Raw genomic sequence first — 17974 nt, 5'->3', positions numbered from 1 at the left:
AAAAGCCTAAGGAAGCTCTGTCCAGTGTGGTTTAAAAATCTAATGCAGCACTTTCACAATTCCAGTTTATGGTGGTGGTTCTTCTTAAATGGAGTTATGGGATGCATGATTATTTGTATGGATACATACCACAGGTGTGCAGACCTGTTCCATATGGGCCACTTGACATGTATTCAAGTAATGCAAGCACTCCTAACAGCATAAATGAAATGCCTTTCCAGGGATTTGACTGCAGGTTTTGGGCACAGTGTAGATATTCAGGTGTGAGTGGTGGTTGGAGGGTTTTTGTTGTTGCTCTGTTAAGGGCTTTTTTACAGCACAGCTCTCAGTGGTGGATCACTGCCTGCAGCCAGGGACTTGTCTGGAGCCATCTCAAAGCATTTATGTTGCCGTTCCACCAGGTAGCACAGAGAGAGCTCTTTACCTTTGTCTGCAGTAGTTAATGGGAGCTCAGGCAGGGTGTTGTTTTAAAATCCAATTCAAAAAATCGAGAAATTAGGACTAGAGACTTGGAAAAGTAGGAGAGGAAGTACAAAAATCTGTGGAGTAGCCCAGAGCAATAAAGGCCAGGATCTTGCACTGGGAGGAGAGGCCATCTCGGGACAGCTTCCCACTCTACTTCTAAGCCACCAGATCAGTCTTCTAAGGGTACTTACATTAATGTAGTATCATTTGGGGGGAAGAAGTGTTGTTTATCTTCCTTGTTTGTGTTGTGTCCATTCCCCTCCACCCCTTCTTCCTTGCCTGTCTCTCCTGAAGAGCCTGTAGCTGTTGATTGCAGCGCTCCAGTCGTGTGAGTCGTCCCACCACGTCTCTGTGATGGCAACTACATCAAAACTTTCCTGCTGCAGCAAGGCTTCCAGCTCCTCCTGTTTGTTGCCCATGCTTCATGCATTAGTGTACATGCACTGCAGCTGGGCTGCTGGTTTCACCTCTGGCTCCGGCTTATCACCCCCAGACTCCTGCCTGGGGGACTGGTTTCAGCCCCTTCCCCCTTCAAAACTAGTTTAAAGCCCTGTGAGGAGAGGCTGTGGGAGCTGGGGTTGCTTAGCCTGGAGAGGAGGAGACTCAGGGGTGACCTTATTGCTCTCTACAACTACCTGAAGGGAGGTTGTAGCCAGGCAGAGGTTGGTCTCTTCTCCCAGGCAGCCAGCACCAGAACAAGAGGACACAGTCTCAGGCTGCACCAGGGGAGGTTCAGGCTGGAGGTTAGGAAGAAGTTCTACACAGAGAGAGTGATTGCCCATTGGAATGGGCTGCCTGGGGAGGTGGTGGAGTCACCATCACTGGAGGTGTTCAGGAGGAGACTTGATGGGGTGCTTGGTGCCATGGGTTAGTTGATTAGGTGGTGTTGGATGATAGGTTGGACACGATGATCTTGAAGGTCTCTTCCAGCCTGTCCTGGTCTGTTCTGTTCTATTCCTTCCCTGACTTGCATCCTGTACACAGCTAATTGCTGTGTGTGCTGTAATTTGAAGGAGGGGAAGGAGATACTGGGAGCACCAGTGTAGAGGCTTAATTCTGCTTATTGTTGTGGAGAATGATGTATTAGAGACAGGGAGCAGAATTCCTGGTCTTTCATAAGCTGCTCTTGAGAGAAGTGAGCCACAGAGAACTGCAGAGAATTTTCTTTCCCTTGACATGGTAGCAAAACCAAATGTCTCAGGGATCTCTCCAGGCCTCATCCAGAGTCAGCCTCTTGATTTTCAGAATCAAATTTAAAAGTTATGCAAATGCAAACTTCCTGCACACAGGGGCAGAGCACAGTTGCAGGGAGAAAGGGTTCTGCTGGGCCAGCTGCCTCCTGGAATTGTGAGCCAGAGCTTGAGAGAAGTCCAAGTAATTTCTCTTGCATTTCTGTAATAAAAGATTGTACCACTCTGAGGGAAGCACAGAAAGCTGTGTGGGTGCCTTGGCAGGCAGGAGTTCAGAAATACCTGTGGTTTGTGTGGCTTTATCGGGGAGAGTGCAGTATTTTCCACCCTGTGGTTTGAATTTCCATGTGCTGGAGTTAGTAGAATTTGTTTTTCTGAGCTGTTGCTTATGTCTAAAATGAAGCTCTTACTTGTGTTTGGTCAGGGCTAGGAGGAATTGACTCAGACAAGTGATAATGGATGCTGTGGAGCTGTTGAGGGGCCTCCAGAACAGATGGTTCAGGAGTAGGATTGTTGCTGGCTGTCACTGGTTTTTAAATGCAAGCAGTGTGAATTTCTCAAGGGGGCAATGAAGGTTGATACTTCTCAAATGCTCTTACCCTCTCCTGCCTAGTGGGTGACAGGGGAGGAGAGGAGTGACAGGAAGGTTGGGAGTGGGCTTGTTAAGTACCAACAACTACCTACTGGGTACCACTTCTGAAGTTCCTGGCCAACATCTAAGGGTCAGTTTGAGCTGTTAATTGACGTCTCATGAGTACTGAATGTGAGCATCCAAAAGCAGGGGGAAAATGAATGCATTAGTGGCTGAATTAAACTTGAAAGTAGTGAACTATGACAAAAGAACAAGTCACCTTGCTGTGAAAGCTGCAGTACTGTGTGTTCAGACCTGGCATGTCTTTGCTGAGACTTGTGTACCAGTATTTGTATTACACTACTTTTTAAGACTGAAGGACATTCAATCCACATCAGTGTGGATGTCTCATCACTGCCACCAGCAAACAATGCAGGTAACACTTATTTTCCCAATGGGTCTTGTTCTCAGCAGCTCTCTTGAAGATGTAGCTCATAGATAGCTTGGGAACCATAACCAACACATCAGAAATCATAGAGTCATGGAATTGTTAGGGTTGGAAGGGACCTCAAGGATCATCCAGTTCCAGCCCCCCTGCCATGGGCAGGGACACCTCACACTGCAGCAGGTTGCTCAGAGCGATATTCAGCCTGGCCTTAAAAACCTTCAGGGATGAGGCTTCCACCACCTCCCTGGGCAACCTGTGCCAGTCTCTCACCACTCTCATGGGGAAGAGCTTCTTCCTAACATCCAATGTGAATCTACCCATTTCTAGTTTTGTTTCCATTTCCCCCAGTCCTATCACTCCCTGACACACTAAAAAGTCCCTTCCCAGCTTTCCTGGAGCCCCCTTCAGATACTGGAAGGCCACAAGAAGGTCTCCTCAGAGTCTTCTTGTCTCCAGACTGAATAGTCCCAATTCTCTCACTCTGTCCTCACAGCAGAGCAGCTCCAGCCCTCAGCTCATCCTTGTGGCCCTTCTCTGGACACCTCCCAGCACCTCCAGATCCTTCCAGAACTGGACACAGTGCTTCAGGTGGGGTCTCACCAGAGTGGAGTAGAGGGGGAGAATCACCTCCCTCAACCTGCTGGCCACACTTCTCCTGATGCAGCCCAGGATGGGATTGGCTTTCTGGGCTGCAAGTGCTCACTGCTGGCTCCTGTTGAGCTTCTTGTCCCCCAGCACCCCCAGGTCCTTTTCTTCAGGGCTGCTCTCAAGCAAGTCCCTGCCCAGCCTATATCAGTGCCTGGGATTGCCCTGGCCCAGCTGCAGGACCTTGCCTTTGGTCTTGCTGAACCTCATGAGGTTGTCATGGGCCCACCTCTGCAGCCTGTCAAGGTCCTTCTGGATGGATCCCTTCCCTCCAGCCTGTCTGCTGCACCACACAGCTTGGTGTCATCAGCAAACCTGCTGAGGGTGCACTCAATGCCACTGTCCCTGGCACCCACAGAGATGTTGAACAAGCCTGGTCCCAGGACTGATCCCTGAGGGACTCCACTTGTCCCTGGCCTCCACTTGGACATGGAGCCATTGACAGCCACTCTTTGGGTGTGGCCCTCAAGCCAGTTCTGTATCCACTGAATGGTCCTTCCATGGAACCCATCCTGCCCCAGCTTGGAGATCAGGATGTGGTGTGGGACAGTGTCAAAGGCTTTGCTCAGGCCCAGGTCAATGACCTCAGTTGCTCAGCCTTCATCTATTGATGTTGTGACCTTGTCATGGAAGGCCACCAGGTTTGTCAGGCAGGATTTGCCCTTGGTGAAGCTGTGCTGATGGTGCCCAACCACCTCTTTGTTATTCTTCTGCCTCAGCAGTGCCTCCAGGAGGATCTGCTCCATGATCTTACCAGGCACAGAGGTGAGACTGCCTGGCCTGTAGTTCCCTGGGTCATCCTCTTTTCCTTCTTGAAAATGGGAGTTATGTTTCCCCTTTTCAGTCAGTGGGGACCTCCCCTCCAGCAGAGGTCAGGGTGGTTGAAATCCCCCACGAGGAGCAGGGCCTGTGAACACAAAGCCACTTCCATTTGCCTGTGGAGTGCCTCATCTGCTTGGTTCTGCTGGCCAGGGGGCCTGTAGCAGATCCCTACAGTAACATCACCTTCCCCTGGCTTCCCTTAACCTTCACCCATGTGCTCTCCAGCAGCTCATCATCCTTGCCCAGGTGGAGCTCCACTGATTCCAGCTGCTCACTGATCCAGAGAGCAACACCTCCTGCCCTCCTGCCCTGCCTGTCCTTCCTAAAGAGCTTGTACCCATCCATCCCTACCTTCCCCTCATGGGAATCATCCCACCCAGTGTCAGTGATAGCCTCTAGGTCATAGCACTCCAGCAGCACAGTGCCCTTCATCCATCCTGTTTGCTGCCCCAGCTGTGTGCATTGGCACAGAGGCACTTCAGCTGTGCTGGCTGTGCAGCCTCTGAGGTGAATCCCCCTTGATTCCCTTGGGGTGTCCCAGTGCTTCATCCTCGGCTTGCCTCAGGGCAACAAGTGGAGAGCCCTTGCTAGCATCCATCCCCCTGCCTCTGGTGAGCTGCCCCAATGTTTGTCACAGGCAAGCATGAGATTCACAACCCCTTCCCCCTTCCATGCTAGTTTAGAGCCCTATCAATGAGCCCTGCCAACTCCTGCCCTAGGATCCTGTTCCCCCTCTGGGCCAGGTGCATCCCATGGGTTGCTTGTGTCCTGCCCACACACCCTGCTTGTGCCAGCCACTGAGCTAATTCAGATGGACCCCCTGGGGTGCACTCAGTCTCTCTTTGCTCTCCCTGTGCCTCTCAGCCTGCTTGCACCGACGGCCAGGCACTCCCAGCGGTCTGACCACACCGCTGCCTGGGTTCCAACTAGCGAGAGAGTTGTTGCCTCACAGCTGGCAGCCTGGGAGCCTCTGCCGGTGTCGTGGGGGTTAAATCCCCAGCAGCATCTCCTGGAACACCCCCAGCCACATTGCCCTCTCCGGCACCCTTGTGAGAGACGACGGGTGCTGTCGGGTCGCCTCTCTCCCTGTCTCTGGGAGCCCCCTTTTCTCTTGTGCAGGTCTCAGCCCAGCACGGAGGTAGCCGGTGATGGTATTTGGTTATCATGAAACTAACCAGATAACTAAAAAGGTCTCTTTAAAATTAAGTGAATTAATCAAACTGCAGTTAGGGATTTCTTGCTATGTGGTGGTTGAGTCACCGTCCCTGGAGGCGTTCAAGTGGAGATTGGATGTGGCACTTGGTGCCATGGTCCAGTCATGGGGTCGGTGTTGATAGGTTGGACTCGATGATCCCCGAGGTCCTTTCCAACCTAAGTGATACTGTGAACAGCTTTTCATCTTCAAATAAATCTCCGCTAGTAAATCGAGTGGCTTAAGGAAGGCCTGGACACATGTCTGAGCCAAATGCTTAGGAGTGGGAGAGCAGGGAGGGAGGACATGGACTTCTTCACACACCACTGACTTTGGACTTGCATAAGAGCTCTTGCCCTTCTGAAGGTAGAGGGGCACGTCCTTGAAGCTTTTGACTGAAACTTCTTTTGATGTAGTTCTTTACATTGGTAACAATGGAAGAGAAATCTGGAAGACATTTTTACAACTTAGATGAAAACCAACACCCAACCAACCAAACAAGTTTAGTGTTGCATGCTGCAGGTGTGCAGCTGTGGTCGTGCTTACTGTCAAGGCATCTCCTTTAAGCTAATCTCTAGTCGACTGACTTTTCAAGACACTGCCAAGAAGGGCATGTTGGAGTTGAGTTGAATTTTGGCTGTCAGAGTTGAGGTATTTGAGTTGGGAATCACTCACTTCAGTGTGAATGGCTAAGAGTGTCTAAGTTAATATATTGTAATCACTTCAAACAGATACTGCTGCTGTGAAGTAATACAGAGTAATAAAATGTCTTCCCAGTGTGCAGTTGTGGTCTTTGATCAACCAAAAGATTGCTGATTTTCCAGTGATGATCTTGCTATCCACCTTTGTTCAGTCACTGTGTCTCCTGTGTCCTGTCTGCCATGGAAAGCAGCCACTGGTGGTTTGAAACTTCTCTCACTGTGCATACAGCTCATTGCTGTGCTTGTATTTGAACCAGCTAAATGGCTTAACCTTATTGCTTTTCTACTAATGCCTCATGTATAGAGCTATGACCTGGTTGAGGGGAAAGCCCGGCCTTCTCCCCCTCCTGTAAGTGAAGGGAAGAAAATGGAAAGAAAACCACAGCTGGGTTAGCAAAGGATTGTGCTGTATTTACACGTGGTTTAGGAAATGCAGGTTTGTATACACCATTTACAGTATTGACAACATATATACAGAAATACACGACAAAGTAACACAGGAATGAGATTCCCCTCCCCCGCCAGGAGGAAGGGGTTTTCCCCCTGTACCCCCTTCTCTCCCCCTTTTCCCCAGGGAGGGTTAGAAAGAGAGAAAAAGAGCAATTGTTAATGAAAGCAGAATATGTTAGTAAGTTTTAGTGCAGGCCTTACGCTTTATCAGGTCCAATGTCAGTCTGGCTGAAAGCCCAGAAGCTGCAAGCATGCGAAAGGAGGGGGAGAAAGTGCAAGACTGAGACTAGTCTCTGCTGAACTCAGAGTTTAAAGTTGCTTTCTACCAATCCACGAATTAAATTAGTTTAGACCTGTCCTTTGTTTATAAAACACTCGGTCACAGTGTCTCTCTTCTTAAAGGCACCGCCTCAAACGGTCACAGACCTCAAACAAGCTGTTGGGATTGAGTTGGAGGGTCCTGCTGCCTTTATAGAATAGAATAGACCAAACCAGGTTGGAAGAGACCTTCAAGATCATCGCGTCCAACCTATCATCCAACACCAGCTGATCAAGTAACCCATGCAACCAAGTACCCTATCAGGTCTCCTCCTGAACACCCCCACTGATGGTGACTCCACCACCTCCCCAGGCAGCACATTCCAATGGGCAATCACTCTCTCTGTGTAGAACTTCCTCCTAACCTCCAGCCTGAACCTCCCATAGTGCAGCCTGAGACTGTGTCCTCTTGTTCTGGTGCTGGCTGCCTGGGAGAAGAGACCAACCCCTGCCTGTCTACAACCTCCCTTCAGGTAGTTGTAGAGAGCAACAAGGTCACCCCTGAGTCTCCTCCTCTCCAAGCTCAGCAGCCCCAGCTTCCTCAGTCTCTCCTCACAGGGCTGTGTTCCAAGCCCCTCACCAACTTTGTTGCCCTTCTCTGGACACACTCCAGCAAGTCAACGCCTCATCTAGGGGTTAAAACGCCATAGCACGGGTTAGAGGTGGACACTGACCATCTCATTTGATATGTTGAGGAGGCCAAAGCATTGCAGCTCTCCCTTACCAGGCAGAGAGATTTTCTCTCCTGTTCTCCTTTGAAGTTCCTCATTAGTGCCATAACTGGCAGCTGCAGGAGCCATCTAATGTATCTGGTTTTGGGGGTGCTGGAGTTCAGCAGAAGCAGGCTCGCCAATTTCAGTAGTCGCTGGGGAAAAACCATGCAGCGTCAGTCAGAGCAGCTGCATCTGTGCTCTGACCCACAGTGAAGCCTTTCTGGTTTGTTAATTACTGTTATTTGGATGGCACACAGGGATCACAGTTATGTCTGGCCTCTGAGATGATGATTTCACAAATGCTTGGTAGTGATCCTCTGCGAATCTGTACAGCCTGGGGATTTATCCATCATTCATCCAGCGTCAGACCTTTTGAAAGTTCATTAATTGAAGGCTTCAGCAGACCAAAAAAAAAGCTTTTTTTTCTTTCCCTTTTTAAAGTAAATGTCAGACTTCTCCCTTCCATTGGGGTTGCTAGCCAGTGTCAGATGATTTATAGGATTCTGGTAGTTTGAAAATAGTGATCATGTTTGTCTGCAGTGTTTCTTTTGATTTGTCCACTGCATGTTTAAGAGCAGGCTGGATGAGGCTCTGTCCAGCCTGATCTAGTGTGGGGTGTCCCTGGCCATGGCAGGGGGGTTGGAACTAGATGATCCTTGTGGTCCCTTCCAACCCTGAATGAAACTATGAAACTATGTGTTTACAGGCTAATAATATAAGGATAGCAGAAGTATGAATTCTATAGTACTTCTTCAAGTCCAGTTACTTCCCTAAAGGAAAAGCTTTTCTCCATGAATCAGTGTAAACTTATCTTGGTTCCCTTTTCTGTGCTGCATAGGTATGTGTGCTTGTAGAAACTTCCTTAAAACAGATGGGGTTCCAGGTTTTGAAAATGGAGGCTTTAATTAAGAGTCTAACAGAGTCCTTCACAACCTGGGGCAGCTGTCTGTGGTCGGATTGGTGAGGTACTCTAGAGAGAGCCTTGGGTGTCCTGGGCTGTAGCATCTTTAAAGTAACCTTGCTTCATGTAGGAGGTACAGTTATGGTTGGTGATATTAAAGGCATTTTGTGCAGGGTGGTTCTGATCCATTGTCTCTGGATCTCAATCTCATTACATGCCTCACTAATTCCTCTGCTGTTCTATTACCCTCAGTGAATGCAGTATGAAATATGAGGTGCTACACCTCTGCTCTTGTTTTAACCCAATAGTGGATTAAATCAGTTTGCAGAACTGTCTTCTTGCAGGAGTTGCTTTACCAATTCGGTTTCAACCGTTCCTTTCAGTTTAGGTGAATGCATTTCACAACTAATATTAGCTTGGTTTGCTAATGTCTTGTAAGAATTTTGTGAGTGTTGTGGAAGGTATTACTCTGATTATTTGGGTTGGTTCAATTCTTTGTCCTTCAGTAGTGAGTGTAATGCTTTAACTGAAAGGAAGCTGGAGTTAAACCGCTTAATCTCTTTGATATTTAAGTGAAGTGGTTTGGCTGAATGCTTCTTTTCCTTGCATTTGTTTTGAAAGTGCCCTAGTGCAAGCATTTAAAAGATTAAGGCTTTTGAGTGAAAAATATGTGTTTTAGGTCTGTGAATTATATCAACTCTTTCCTTTGACTGTCTTGCTAAGATTAGTGGACTGAAGTTTAGATTGTATATAATTGCAGTAATAATAGCAGCTGTTTATCCTTGCCTGTAAATGCATTGTGTATATTCCACACAGTATAGGCCTCTATTCTCTGGCTGTTTAACACACATACATTTTGTAAACCTGTGTTAGAAGTGGATCAGGATAAGGAATTCAGTACCTTGTGATTAAGCAACATATTATTGTATGCTTTCTCTTGGTGGCTGGCATGTTATTCATTGGAACAGCCAGATAGAAAAATACGTTACGTGCTCTTCTGGCTTGGCAGAAATCGTGCAAAGAGCTGTCAAAGGCAAAGACTGTGCAGAAGCTGTGATTTCCTTTTTACCACTGAAGAATACATTTGGCAGCACTGTGCCTTCAATGCTAATCTGTCTCTGTGTGGCCAAACAGATTTTTGGAACCTTTATGTGGTGTGTCTATTGTCTGTTTGCTTCAGGCCAGATATGATAATGTCCTAAGGCTGTCTTGGCACACGCAGCGTAGTGATGCGGGAAAGGCTCAAGGGGAGGAATCGGAGTTAACAAACTGATTGAGTAAAGTATTTCAATGGAGCAACACTTGATGCAGCTGGCCCATGGCTACCAGTACTTATATCACAGTACCATAGTATCACTCAGGTTGGAAGAGACCTCAAGGATCATTTAGTCCAACCTGTCACCACAGACCTCATGACTAGACCATGGCACCAAGTGCCACATCCAATCCCCTCTTGAACACCTCCAGGGATGGTGACTCCACCACCTCCCTGGGCAGCAAAGGCGAATGACTCTCTCTGGGAAGAACTTTCTCCTCACCTCCAGCCTAAACCTCCCCTGGCATAGCTTGAGACTGTGTCCCCTTGTTCTGGTGTTGGTTGCTAGAGAGAAGAGACCAAGCCCCACCTGGCTACAACCACCTTTCAGGTAGTTGTAGAGGGCAATGAGGTCACCCGTAAGCCTCCTCTTCTCCAGGCTAATCAATCCCAGCTCCCTCAGCCTCTCCTCATAGGGCTTGAGTTCAAGGCCTCTCCCCAGCCTTGTTGCCCTTCTCTGGACATGTTCAAGAATTTCGATGTCCTTCCTAAACTGAGGGGCCCAGAACTGGACACAGGACTCAAGGTGTGGCCTAACCAATGCAGAGTACAGGGGCAGAATGTCTTCCCTGCTCCTGCTGGCCACACTATTCCTAATGCAGGCCAGGACGCCGTTGGCCTCCTTGGCCCCCTGGGCACACTGCTGGCTCATGTTTAGGCAGCTGTCAATCAGCACCCCCAGGTCCCTTTCTGTTTGGGAGCTCTCCAGCCACTCTGACCCCAGCCTGTAGCTCTGCATTGGGTTGCTGTGGCCAAAGTGCTTGTATATTCACCTGGGGGTGTTCTTAAATTTACAACTTCCCTTATTGTTAAGGGCTATAGTTGAAATTCTTCAACAGCTCTCAAAGAATATATTGCAAACTTTTACCACGGTTTTATACTCTTCTAGTTAATTCAGTTGGCTGTTCAGATATGCTCAGTTGCAGGCTTCTCTCTACTGGTAAGCATATTCTTCTTTCTGCACTATTCTAGCAGAAAGCATATTGCCTCTTCTGGTTGCAGTAGGGCCAAACTCCATAAGCCTTCTGTCTTAGCTAATGGTTAGTGGTGTTTCTGTCTTGAAACATGAGAAACATTTAACACAGTATCTGTTCCTTGTGTGTCTGAAGGTGTTTGTTTGAACACCTTCAGCGTTTCAGAATGGTGGGACAGGCATACTCATGCTGTATATGTGCTTCTTTCTCTGGCTTTTAGTTTTGAACAAAACAGTTCAATGCCTCTTCCTACTCTGCTTTCCCTCTGTACAGATGACAGCATCTCAGCTGCGAGCACATCTGATGTCCAGGACCGTCTTTCAGCCCTGGAGCTGAGGGTACAGCAGCAAGAAGATGAAATCACTGTGCTGAAAGCAGCGTTGGCTGACGTGCTGAGGCGGCTTGCTATCTCCGAAGACCATGTAGCTTCCGTGAGAAAATCAGCACCAAGTAAAGGTAAGCCCATAACTGGTGAGCTTTTACAGAGTCAGTGTTGCAATTCACAATGTATGGCCCCTGATCACTTCCCCCCCTTCCTTTTTCTGCCAGATTAGGAAAGGCAGGAAGTAGTTGGACTGTTTATTTTTTTAAGAGTGGCTTTGCAGTGTATGGCTCACACCTGCAATGTGCTTATTGATTTCCCTGCTCACTTACACCTTCATGTGCCTAACCCTCCTGAAAAATTACCTTGGTTCTTGTTTTAATTTAAATGGAGAGCTGCTTTATGGCTGTAGTCTTTAACCTGCCACTGGGGATTCTGAGCCTCAGCTTGGGCTTCACCTAGAAGTTATTAAACTGAAGGGGTATGGTAATGGCTACATTTCCCTCTGCTCCTAAATTAAAACAAACCCCCCCACAAGCAAGCCACAAATGCATTGCCACCAAATGAAGAAGCTTTCTGAATGCAGGTTTTGGGGATTTCTTCATCTACAGAGATAACTCTCTGCCAGTAGATTCTTGTAATAAAAGTGGCCATGCAGCCAGTCAGCAGTGTCTTCTGGTTAGTGGCTGTTAAGTTTTGCATTATAACTATGAAATATACAGGATTGTTTAGAAATAAAGAAACTAGCTGCTGTTGGCACTAATTTTCATGTACTTTGTTTTGTTTACTCTGTGGATATTTCCTTTTCTGGTCCAGAGAACTATTTGAGTTTGCTTCTAACTTAAGTTCTGTATTTGGAGAGAACTACAGCTGTGTGTGTTTGTGGCATATCTTAGGCCTCTGATTAAACAAAAGTTTAGGTCATATTTCAGATAATTCACAGTTCTCATTAACCATAAATGTTTGTGTCTTAATCAAACCATGCAGAGCATAGCTCTCTGGGCTCAGTCCCTGTGGTACAAAACACTGGAGTACATAATACTGAACTAACCTATTGTAGCCTATATTTGCTTGGGTAGTGGCTGCATTGTACAGGCTGAAAATGGAAAAGCTAAAAATGCTGAAGGTCTGAATGATTTTGGATGTGTCAGAGAGATCAAATTCCTTAATTAAGTGTTGTTGCAGTTTCACTGCCAGCTGGAAGGAAGTGATGATGCTTAATTGGCTTGGGCTCTGAATCCTGCCATTCTCTCTTGCCTGCTAATGGTAGGCTGTTGTCATCTGTGCTTATAAACGCAGCTTTTATCTGCTCAATATGCATCCCTGGTTTCATCAAGATTGAGACTTCCTTCTCTAACTGTGTAAAAAGACTTCTAGCAGGTATTTGGCTAAATCACTCTTTGCTCTCTGCTTTCCATTGTAACAAAAAGACTTTTACTTTTTGTGTTGAGAAGGTTGGAAAGATGTGGGTAAAACATGTACAGCATAGAGCCTTATTCTTCCCTTTTATGTAGGCCTGAAGACTTTTGGCTTGTAGCTGTCTAATGCCCATTAAACTCTGTGCACAGGCAGGACAAACTTGCTGTGTTCTTCAAAATGCCTTGGGGCCTTCTCCCTGCTGGGAGTCCGGGGGTCTTGGTGCTGTGCCAAGTTCTCTAGGTGAATTTGTTATTTCTTGTGTGTGTGGGGGGGGAATATTTGAATATTTTCAGGTTTGTACTGTTATTGCCAATTAGTGACAGCAGAATGTAGCTGTGAAGAACAAGATGGGGACAGGGGCTGGCACTTCAGGACGCAGTTTAATGGCCACGGTGTTCTTAGGTTGATGATTTGACTCGTTGATCTTAGAGGTCTTTTTCAACTGAAACAATCCTATGATTCAGTGTGCACGTATGAGGTAATACACTAAACTTGAATGAGTTATTATTGATGGACACTGTATTTAATTTGTGGTGAACGTGTCCCCATTGTGTCCAGTTATCTAATAGCACCAGGCAACACATCGGTTTCACTGCCGATTATAGTTTCAGTCAGGGTTGGAAGGGACCACAAGGATCATCTAGTTCCAACCCCCCTGCCATGGGCAGGGACACCCTACACTAGATCAGGCTGCCCAGAGCCTCATCCAGCCTGCTCTCAAACACCTCCAGGGACGGGGCCTCGACCACCTCCCTGGACAACCCATTCCACGGTCTCACCACTCTCATGGTGAAGAACCTCCTCCTCCCATCCAGCCTGAATCTCCCCACCTCCAGCTTCATTCCATTTCCCCTAGTCCTATCACTACCTGAGATCCTGAGAAGTCCTTCCGATCAGCTGCATGTGGGTAGTATAAAGACAGCTCAAAAGAGTATTTTCACATAGTCACTGTCTCAGATTAGACTTGAGAAATGATCCTGAGATTAATGTGGTTTGAAACTTAAATATCTTAAGATATTTAAGTTTAATAAACTTAAGTATTTCATCACAAATTCTTATGTAGCTTCTTGTAATGCATTGGGTTCTACTTGTGTTTTCTGTATTTTGCATTCATGCAGTAGGTGAAGCACTCTGGCAGTGCTTTGTCAGAAATACTATTTTTGAGACAGGGAAAGATTGGCAGAAGATCCAAACTGTCATACCAAAATAATACTTTGGGAAGCAATTATCAATTCTTCTAGGCATCTTATGGGTGCATAACAGGCTCTCACTAGTCATGTCCTGGCTGCTGCAAAGGTAATTGTGTCCGTCCACAACTTTTTGGCATTCCTGATCCTGTCAGGGATTTGGATCAATGCATTGCAATGGTTGCACTTTCCTGATAAATATTATGCAAATGCTTTCTTAAAAAAAAACCACTGAGGCTGTGGTTCTCAGGTATTTGTCTCTGCCATAGCCCTTCAAGATACATGCTGATGTAAATAATGAATAAATACATGTATTTCTGAGTACATTGAGAGAGATGCGCTCAGCTCCAAGTGTGGCAATACAGTGAGATAAAATACTTACAAAATAAAACTGAGCTTACAAGAACCATCAAATTAGGAAAAGTCCCCTTGAATATTTCTACCAAAAAGTTTTAATGTGAGTAAGAGACAATATGTAACCTAGTTTGAAGGAGTCTCTCCTGCTTGCTGCTGTAATTAATTTGCTAAACCATAGCCATTTTTCCCTTGCTGCCACTTCAGCAGAATCTTTGAAGAGAGATTTTTCATAGGCTAAACACAAGTGTTGTGAGCAGACCGTGACTCCTGCTGAAAGGAGCAAGTCCTAACCATCACATTTTGTCTGATTTTTTCTCCTTGTGTTAGTTTGTCTGCATCTCATACCTGTTCAGCTCATTCTGTTCCTATTCCTTTATTTGAATTGGCAAATTGAATCGACCATATTTGAAGATACAATAGTTTACATTGTCCTTGTAGTCTTTGGTTTTTTTCTTCTCTCCCTCCCCCCCCCTACATTTCTCTTGCATCCTTATTTTGCACTTACTCCAGTTTTCAGTGGAAAAAACTGTGGGCATGGGCATATTTTTCTTTCTAACCCATGGACTATCAGTCAGGAGGTTGATACCTATGGGGTTTTTTTCTGTAGCCCTATCTCAGAAGTAAGCTGCTCTTCACACAAGGTAGGTGATTTGTGACCAGTATTGGATAAGCTAAAGTATGAAGCAGAGATACTGTATGAGGGAAACACCTCTCGTAGGCATTGCAACAGAAATAGCTCTTGTCTGTTCCTTGCACAGCAAAAAGCAGGCTGGGAGTGTTCATGTGACTTCTTTTCCTCTTTAGTACTTCTCAATGCACAGTCATTCCAAACAGAGAAATAAAAGACTATGGTTGCAGTTCTCCATCTCTGTACACACCTGAGTAAGTCCACAGAGATTACCAGGTCCAGAAATAATATGGAGGATTAGAAACAGGAAGAGGATTATTAGGAGCCAGGTCCCCAGCAGTGACAGGGTTTGGGGAGATCACAGGCTGTAGGTGCATTTATGGATTTCATTTTTCTTCCTTCCTATATTTCTTTCTCTCTCTCTTTTTTAATGGATGGCTTGGCAAGATATTCTTAGGTGGGAATTTCTTCACCTTTGGCAATTTGAAGCGCTTGTTGCCACATGTCTCTGATGCGTGATTGATGCTGTTAATGTTCACAACAAGTTCCAAACCCAAGGATTACCTGGACGCTGGAAAAAAGGAAAGCATGAAAGCAGTCTGGTACTTGTCGCTGCCAGCAAGATAGATTGTCTCTCAGCTGGTGCCTGGTAAACCTATTAGAATCTTGCAGGGTATCAAAATGTGTGCAACTGGAGAATTCATCTCTCAGGCTCTTGAGTGTGGAGACAAGGTTGTGGCACACAGTGGCACCAATAAAATACCTGGGGTAGGAGCTCTTGCCTGAAAAAGTCACCATCCACCAGAAAGTACATCCAGTGTCTGCCCACAAAGAAACAGAGTTTGTGTCCTTTTCCTGGACTTGGAAGTAATGAGACTCAAACCTTTGGATGACCATTTCCTATTGTTTGGACAAGAACTGATATAACTCATTCACAAATTCAATGGAAGCAGTGCATGGTAGGTTGCAGAGAGGATCTCCCATGACAATGCAGGCTGGCAAATTGAGAGGCATTTACTTTACTTAGGGGACTTGCAAAAGCAGCTCTGTACTGGGAACACAGACATTCCTTATTTTTGTTTTCTACTTTGTGCAGTGAATTTGGGTCACAGGGATCCAGAGAAACTTTCTTCCTGTTCCTCTTCTGTTCCCCTCTTCAATGTGGCTACTCAATGGCAAAAATCCGAAGTAGTGTCTTGCATCGCATTCCATCTTGTTGTGCTAATGTAAGCCAAGCACTTCAGGTGTAGTTTTTACCTTATCTCAACAGTGGTTTAACTTCAATAACATTAAGTAATTTTGGTTTATGTTTGAAGTGTCCTCATAGGCTCAGCAAGCTTCGGTGATGAGCGCAGAAGACAGACTTCATGTGTGGGTTTAGTCTTAACACTCTAACGTGGAAAATTGTTCCATTAATTTGGTAGATGTTTATGTTGCCCAATCAGGAAATGCTAAAGGAACAGAAAATAGAAGTGTAGATGAAAAAGTGCTTTTGGTAGTGCTAAGATACAGGCTTTTATCCCTGATATTAAAACTATCTTGGCAAGCCAGTACCTGTGTCATTGTACTCGTGGGAATAGTCCAATTGAAGTCTGCAGACTGCGTGCTCGCACAACCAGTAATGATACTCCTGAGGTCTGAATGGATTTTCCAGGCATTGGCTTCAGTGCCATCTGTTCTTTCTGCATAGATTTTTTTTGTTCTGTATCTCTCTCCCATTTTTCCCTATCTTTTCCTCTGTCTGCTTTAATATTTCCCTGTGTTATACTTAACTGTTCTCGATGCTGTTCATTTATTTTTCTTTATTCAAAGAATTTGGATCTAGAGGGCGTTAATGAACTCGGGGTCACTGACCAGCCAAACCAACTGAGGGACTGATTTATTGTTTTAAAGACTTCTGTAACCTAATAACCATTGGAGAAGATACTCAGAGCATTGTAGAGGAGTGTTTTTCAGTTGTGGTGATAAGTGTCTATTCTTTTTCCATATGCTGCTTAGTTTTGGATATGTTTTGTGCATTTGACTGCTTTCTTGAGAGCCATGTGGGCAAATTCTCCTCAGCAGTACCCTGCTGTTCTCTGTGGTGTTTCTCAAATGCCAGGTTCCAATGTTGAAAGAGTTAAAATGGTGCCACTAACTTTTTCAAGTAAAAACTGCTTGTTTTTAGTACTTGAGTGCCTCTTTCATCACTGTTTGCTAGAGCATGTCAAATTGTTTCTGATTACCATAGTTAACATTTTCTTTTCTCTGCTTGGATGTAGCTCACTTGGCAGTTGGTTGAGGAAGTAGATGGTACCTCTGGGAAAGTATAGCACAATAATAAGATGGTGGAGAGGGAGGGGGGGAAAGGGCTGTGTGCGTTGACTAATCAGTTGTCTCATGCCGAAGACATCTTCGGTTTCCCTGGGTAGGAGGTTTGAAAATGCCAGCCCAAAGAGCCTTGGGCAGGAGTTTCCTATGTTTTTAAGGGCATAACACCTGAAAAACTAGTTTTGTGTCTCTATAAGGATCAATTATAGTTAGAAGTTTGTGTGTTGACAGGTCAAGTCACTAGATGTAAAAGTTTTGTAGGCAATCTGTAAATAAATATTGAATTATGCATAATGTGCTTCATTTATCTATCTGGGAGAGAGTCAGTTGGATCTCAAGGTGTTTAGGCATTAGCTATACATTCTCCAACTGTTGTATATTAAAGTCTGTTAACTACCTGAAGGGGGGTTTTAGACAGGCAGAGGTTGGTCTCTTCTCCCAGGCAACCAGTACCAGAACAAGAGGACACAGTCTCAGGCTGCACCAGGGGAGGTTTGGGCTGGAGGTTAGGAGGAAGTTTTACACAGAGAGAGTGATTGCCCATTGGAATGGGCTGCCCGGGGAGGTGGTGGAGTCACCATCACTGGAGGTGTTCAGGAGGAGACTTGACAGGGTGCTTGGTGCCATGGTTTAGTTGATTCGGTGGTGTTGGATGATAGGTTGGACACAATGATCTTGAAGGTCTCTTCCAACCTGGTCTGGTCTATTCTCTCCTCTTCTCCTCTTCTCCTCTTCTCCTCTTCTCCTCTTCTCCTCTTCTCCTCTTCTCCTCTTCTCCTCTTCTCCTCTTCTCCTCTTCTCCTCTTCTCCTCTTCTCCTCTTCTCCTCTTCTCCTCTTCTCCTCTTCTCCTCTTCTCCTCTTCTCCTCTTCTCCTCTTCTCCTCTTCTCCTCTTCTCCTCTTCTCCTCTTCTCCTCTTCTCCTCTTCTCCTCTTCTCCTCTTCTCCTCTTCTCCTCTTCTCCTCTTCTCCTCTTCTCCTCTTCTCCTCTTCTCCTCTTCTCCTCTTATTCTGGTATTTCCATTCATTTAAGAGGACAGGACAAATA

The 17974-nt window shown here is 46.0% G+C and overlaps 1 protein-coding gene across 6 annotated transcripts in view; it reads left to right on the top strand.

Annotated features, from left to right (window-relative positions):
- The window catches only part of EML4 (EMAP like 4), a 203986-nt gene that overhangs the window by 100057 nt on the left and 85955 nt on the right, over nucleotides 1-17974 (top strand). For all 6 annotated transcript variants that reach the window (XR_010990686.1, XM_068165144.1, XM_068165145.1 and 3 more), the window contains exon 2: nucleotides 10979-11161. Coding sequence is in view for 5 of the 6 variants with exons in the window: in XM_068165144.1 (XP_068021245.1) it covers nucleotides 10979-11161 (183 nt within the window). In the remaining variant the exon portion in view is untranslated. The remainder of the gene's footprint in view (nucleotides 1-10978; nucleotides 11162-17974) is intronic.

The sequence above is a fragment of the Melanerpes formicivorus genome, unplaced genomic scaffold (genome assembly GCF_026170545.1).
Source record: "Melanerpes formicivorus ecotype bairdi unplaced genomic scaffold, bMelFor1.0.p_v2 SCAF_84, whole genome shotgun sequence".
Taxonomy (NCBI): domain Eukaryota; kingdom Metazoa; phylum Chordata; class Aves; order Piciformes; family Picidae; genus Melanerpes; species Melanerpes formicivorus.
This window is presented reverse-complemented; position numbering and strand designations above follow the sequence as displayed.